Source organism: Cyprinodon variegatus, unplaced genomic scaffold (genome assembly GCF_000732505.1).
Source record: "Cyprinodon variegatus isolate N-32 unplaced genomic scaffold, C_variegatus-1.0 Scaffold1483, whole genome shotgun sequence".
Taxonomy (NCBI): Eukaryota; Metazoa; Chordata; class Actinopteri; order Cyprinodontiformes; family Cyprinodontidae; genus Cyprinodon; species Cyprinodon variegatus.
The window spans coordinates 69,892-76,232 of NW_015151936.1; the positions used below are offsets into that span (position 1 = coordinate 69,892).

Here is a 6,341-nt window from a genome sequence, read left to right on the forward strand (position 1 = left end):
TTTCAGAGACTCTGGTCCAAAGACTATAACTTCTGTTTTGTAAGTAAGTAAGCTCAGGAGATTTCTGTTCCATTGTCAGCTATTTTTTGAATTTTATGAGTCTAGTTTCCTGTATGATATGAGTAGGATATCTTTTGTCATGTCTTTCCTGTCCGGAAAAGCCCTTGAATGGGCAGAGACCAGATTTCCATTTAAAACTAGAGTTAACTGTACTTATGAGAATTTCATCCAGAATTTTGAAAGGACTTTTAACCAAGCCTCTAATAATTCCATCGTTTCCAGTGGTCTTCTATGAACTAAACAGGGAGATAGATCCGTTGCCGAGTTTTCTTCCGATTTCCAGGTAAAAGCAGCCGTTTCCGGGTGGAACGAGTCTGCTCTTAAAACCACTTATCTCCTAGCTCTAAATGAACCAGTCAGGAATGAGCTAACATTTTACGATGAGCCAGCTAACCTTGAAGACCTCATAGAGCTAGCCATCGGATTAGACATTGAACTGCAAACTAGACCCAGAGCCGTCCAGCCTCAGATTCAGGATTCCAGTTCCCTTCTGTTCGGAACTTTTAATAAACCTTTGAACTTTTTCCCTGCCTCCTCCGTGTGTGTTCTGCATATGGGCTTGCTCCTTTGATCCATCATGACAATAACGCTAAGCTAAGCTAACTTCCCTTCCTCTCATTCACACCACAGCCATGGTAAATCCCCATCACTCATTCCTACAACTGCCCTGTCCCTCAGAGTCTCTTGGCACCAACCACNCTTCCCTTCCTCTCATTCACACCACAGCCATGGTAAATCCCCATCACTCATTCCTACAACTGCCCTGTCCCTCAGAGTCTCTTGGCACCAACCACATAGGTAGCATTTTTCAAAATGTTTCTGGGGTGGGGTTGTATTTTTGCTTGGGGTGAGTTACACTATATACCAATACCATGTAACTGTTACTCACTAGACCTGCAACTTCCTGGTTTAGTATCTTTGAAAGCAAAAGGCAACACTACACCATCACATATTTAAGCAGTTGGCCATTCATGTTGCAGTTTCATGGTTTAAAGTGTTACATATCTGTGACAAAAACGGATCTACTTAGTCACTCAGCCACTGCTATCACATCTGTTTTGTCAAAACCCATGATTTCATATTTAAAAGAAAAACAGCAAGTGCATAGGCTGATAGGTTTCTCATCGTCTCTGATTCTCATTGGCTACTGTGATTGGCTAAGATCAAAGTATTATAGACAAGAACTAGATGTCGCACGCCCAAAGATTCTGCCTCAAAGATTCTGCTGAATGTTCCTCTTTCCCAAACAGATTCAGTCATAGCAGTTTCAGATTAATAATGTGTAGCAGTAACATTACATTCAATCTGTTATTTATAAGTAAAGAGTTGCTCTGGGTCTCATGACTCTGTAATCCAGTTTAGGCTTGCTCCAGATCTGTAATGATCTAAGAATGATGGACCCAGAATTCAAGGCGAGACAGGCAGTGGGAAAGTTCAAAGCTTTTATTAAACATACAGGTGCGCGGGGCTGCTCGTCGGCTGCGGGGCGGATCTCTGCAGGGACAGGAGAATACAGGTCAGTGACTGGATGTGAAGCTGAATACGACTTGGAGCTAGTCACTGACCTGATTCAAAGTTCAGTCCGTTCGCAGAGAACACAACAGAATCCGCGAGGGAGGTTTGACCGCAGTTGCGGCGGGCAACGCCCCCAGAGTTCCTAGAGAGCGAACGGGCGCCAGCCGACGCCGAGCAGCAACAGAGTCCAGAAGGGAAATCCAAGGCCAAAGTCAGCACACAGTTCCAGGTTCAGAAGCCGTTAGAATCCAGGATCAGATCAGACAAACAGAGCAGACAGGGGCAAGGCAAAACTTGAGATCCTCAGGGCAGAAACTGGTCAAAATCAGGAAAACAGACAGACTACAGAATGCTAGGAAACGTCTCACCAAAACACACAAATAACCTGCCGCTGATGGGAAGCAAACACACAACTTAAATAGTAGAGGAACCAGGTGGAAATAATCGGCGATAATCAGCCGCAAAACCAATTACACAGGGGAACAGGGAGCAAAGGAAAATAACAAACCATCAGCGCCAAGATCATGACAAGATCTGCCTCCTTTTCTGAAATCTGGACCTCATTTATTTATTGTTTTAAACAGTGATTTTATGTACTAGTGGTTTCAAATAATTGTGAAATGTCATTTTGCATTGTCATTGTTTTTGACAAGTCATCACTCCCGAGGTGTTGGGCCTCAAGCAGAATATCTAAAAATCATCTGATTTTTACCATAAAGTTTCAATACCAATTTCTTTCACCTTTTCTTTTCAGCTCACTTAAACTTTTATGATATTCAAAGATAAACAAAAATAACCTGAGGAAATACAAATGAATGTTACAAAATTATGATTCCATTCTTTTCAAAGCCATCCAAACCAAACAAGCTTTGTACCAAAATATGTCTGCTCCTCTTATTATACAATGTTATTAACTTTGGTAGACTACAATTTGGGAGTTCCCTTGCCATACCAGGCCAACAAATTTCAAGAAAATAGGCTAATATCTCACAATGCAACACATGCCGCAAAAAATTGATATTCCAAAAATTTTAATATTAAAAGAAAATCATGAAGACATAGGAAGGGAGTTAAGTCAAGTGAAATTTATTACTCTGAAAAGGGTTACAAAGTATTTTCTAAGGATTTGGACAATGAACCACGGTAAGATCCATTCCACACAAATTGATAAAACAGACGAAAGTGGTAAACGTTTTTAGAAGTGGCTCCCAGGGGATGGTGGTGACTTTGCTGAATCTGGATGACTTGAATTTTATGAAACCACAAATTCTGCTCACAAATAGAAGTTAGTAAGACATTTTGTGACCTTAAGGCTTTTACAGTACAACACAATCATTGAAAAGTTGCTTTCTTTCTATGGCCGTAAGCCTGAATCACTGGTCTTGGGGTATTCAGTGTAATTCAAGCACAAATCGCCAATTCAGCTCTCTCTTTACCCAAGGCTACATACAATATCAATCTAGTTTAAAACAATAGTGGTTTACCTTTGTTTTAAAAGCTTTGCAGTGAGATTTGTGCTTGTGTGTTTCTGTGTTGACATTTAACTCATGTGCTTTTCTTTTTCCTCCACCTTTTATGTCATCTAAACATTTAACTCTATTAATTGGTCAATGAACACTTCCTGCCCAGTTATCAATGGACTAATTTGTCTGTTGGATTAGATTGTTGTGATACATCATCTAACTTGTGCATTATTACAGGGATTACTGTCATAAATGCTCAAAGATTGTGAAATGATTAAGTCCAAATCTTGCCTTTTGTCAGAGAATCAGGAAGTTATGAAGCCCTCGAGCAAGTCCACCTGTGAATGGCTGGACACAACATAAAAGCTTTCCCATTCACTTGAGTGGCTGGATTTCAAACTCAAACAAGGAATTAAAAATTACAGGATTATAACAATTTAGCAAAGACAAGTGGGTCAGTTGTATTTTACTTCACCAAATATTGCATAGCAAGTCATTGGAACCAATTTTTACACTTTATTATTGATTTTGTTGATGTTATAAACTTTGTAAAAACTGTAAGATGGGAAATACTTTTCTTAATACTTTATACTGACACTTCTATACCTAAATTTTAATTTCTAATACAGCTAAAAGCATCAATAAAGATGCAGATGCAGGAAAAGCATGCTTAAACATGTATGTATTACTAAAGCATTTTATACAAATGATTAAGAAAAACAAAAAGTTAATTGAATGTATTTTTTATCCTAATCAATACAAACTTATTTGCTCTAAATATCATTACCAAACAGTATAAAAACAGATGAAATTACCAGAGGAGGACTTTCTTTCACACTGCCTCTTTTGACCAGGAAGAGAGATAGATTTTTTCAGGTAACAAATTAAACTTCAGCTGTGTCAAGCTTTATGTACATTACGATATAGAGGATTCTTGATGCTAAGAAAATAATTTCAGAAAAGAATCCAAAGTATTTCCTGCTTAAGCTGAACATAGAAACTTTTTTAGATGTTTATTAATTTCTTTCATTTTGAACCCATACATGAATTGATTAATCAAAGGATGATACAAAAATGTTTGTATTGTCAGTATAAAGCGTGCATTTTTAGGCAAATCTGACTCCACCCGAGCTATAATAACATCATATGTCATCACACAAAAGTAGCTGGTCAAAACCAATAGGTGGGGTATGCATGTCTGGGCGGTCGTTTTCCTTAACTCTTTACAACTTTGGTAAGATGTCATAAAGACTTTAGTGTATGTAAAAATTGTAAAGAGGGTTGGAAGAAATGCCAAATTTAATAAAGCAATGACCCCAAATACTGTAAGTACTCTTGATCTCACACAGTGAACTGTATACATGGTATTGTTACAAAATATTCCCAACAAATTAAAGTGGCATATTTCAGCTTTAGCGCTTAGTATTGCTTGCACTGCAAGATGACAAGCAGGAAAAAACCACGCCAGAAACAGGAAAATATAAACTTTTTTTTTTGTCATGATATTTCGATAATTCAGAGGTTTACATATCGCCACATATCTGTCAAAGGCCATGGCTGCTAACAGTAAGAACTCTGAACCACCTATAGAATAAAACATGAAAAACTGTAAAAGACAAGCTGAGTATGATATGATTGGTTTTTCTGACAAAAAGTCGATCAAAAGCTTTGGGTAAATATTAGTGCTGTAGAGAAGAGAGTTAAATAACAGACCTGCAATAAAAATGTACATAGGTTCATGGAGGTTTTTGTGAATCCAGATAAGATAAAGAATAGTGGCATTACTGCAGATGATTAAAATGTACACTGTAAATATAACAGAAAAGTAAAAATATCTGTATTTATTAAGATCCACATAGCCGGACAGAGTAATATAGGTAATGTTTATCTTACCATCCATGACTGTACTTAAACTAACTTTTAAAATGTAGTCACTGAGTAACTGTAACAGCCGTACATGTAAATGGAGCACACAATATGTGGAGTGAGTCTGTGGCAGCTATTTTTATTAGACTGCTTTCTCCTCCAAGGATATAATCTCTGAAGTCCTTCCACACTGATTTCCATCCATGGCATCCCTGGACATGTCCTCAGACTGTGCTCTGGGGAGCTGGCAGGAGTGCTGACAGACATCTTCATCCTGCCCCTGGCCCACACTGTGATTCCGACCTGCTTCAGGTCCACCTCCATCATCCCAATCCTAAGAACTCTAACCCATCCAGACTCAATGGCTACCATCCGGTGGCCTTCACATCCATCATCACAAAGTGCTTTTAGCAGCTGTTTCTAGATCACCTCAGATCCTGTCTCCCCCACACTGGACCCCAGCCATTTGCATACTGACAGAACAGGAGCACAGAGGATGCAGTCTCTATACTGCTGCACCTTTCAAGGTTGGAAAGTAAGAATACATAGGCCCGAATGCTGTTTATAGATTTTAGTTCAGTATTTAACACTGTCATCCTATCAAAATGTATTACCAAACTCACAGACTTCAGCATCATTCCACTCATGTGGAACTGGTTGCTCAGCTTCCTGACCAGCCAGCCCCAACATGTCTGACTGGACAACAACTTCTCATCCACCATCACCATAAACATTGGAGTGCCACAAGGCTGCATAATGAATTGTTGTCACTAAATTTCAGGCCTGGTTTTTAAAATATCAAATCCAATGACCTTTCTCACCATGATAGATCTGAGAAGACCCCAAAGGTCATCATCCCACCATCCTGTGTTAGTGGAAGGATTGGTTCACTGATTTGGGAAATTAAAAACATTGCCTTAAGCCTTAGGGTACGTCCACATCTAACTAGAATTTCACAACTGGAGGGAAGAATTTGTATGTTATCTCTATGTACTGGGCAAGTCTGGAGCAAAGTGAAACAGCAATTTAGCACGGTGAATGGAACAATTTCGGGGAATTTCACCAAATTTGATTGTTGCGTCACCTATGAATTAAGCTCTGCTGATTGTTATGCCTGGAGGTGCAGCTGATCCTCTTCTGTCTTCTTCCATCTAAAGCAGTTACCCTCTAGAGGTTAAACCCAGCCATAGACTCTCCTAGCATGGTATCCCGGGTGGGCTTCTCTGATGTACCTCTTTGCTTCTCCCGGCCAGCTGGGAGTTGGACAGGGGTACTGGTTCTTTCTCTCTCTCTGTGTTCTCGCACTGATTTCCTGCTTCTCCTTCTGAGCTAGGGGTGTAAATAATAATCGTTTTGTATCGATGCATTGATCCAAAAGCCGACGATCCGATGCATCGACACGTCCGCAAGATAATCGATTCATGTTTTTTTTTTCCT

General features: G+C 39.4%; 1 protein-coding gene across 1 annotated transcript; it reads right to left on the reverse strand.

Moving 5' to 3' along the window:
* Positions 1–3,969: 3,969 nt before the first annotated feature.
* On the reverse strand, positions 3,970–4,938 carry LOC107103589 (olfactory receptor 11H2-like). Its single transcript, XM_015403358.1, has one exon. The coding sequence runs from the start codon at positions 4,936–4,938 to the stop codon at positions 4,021–4,023; it is 918 nt and encodes a 305-aa protein (XP_015258844.1). The 3' UTR covers positions 3,970–4,020.
* Positions 4,939–6,341: the final 1,403 nt, after the last annotated feature.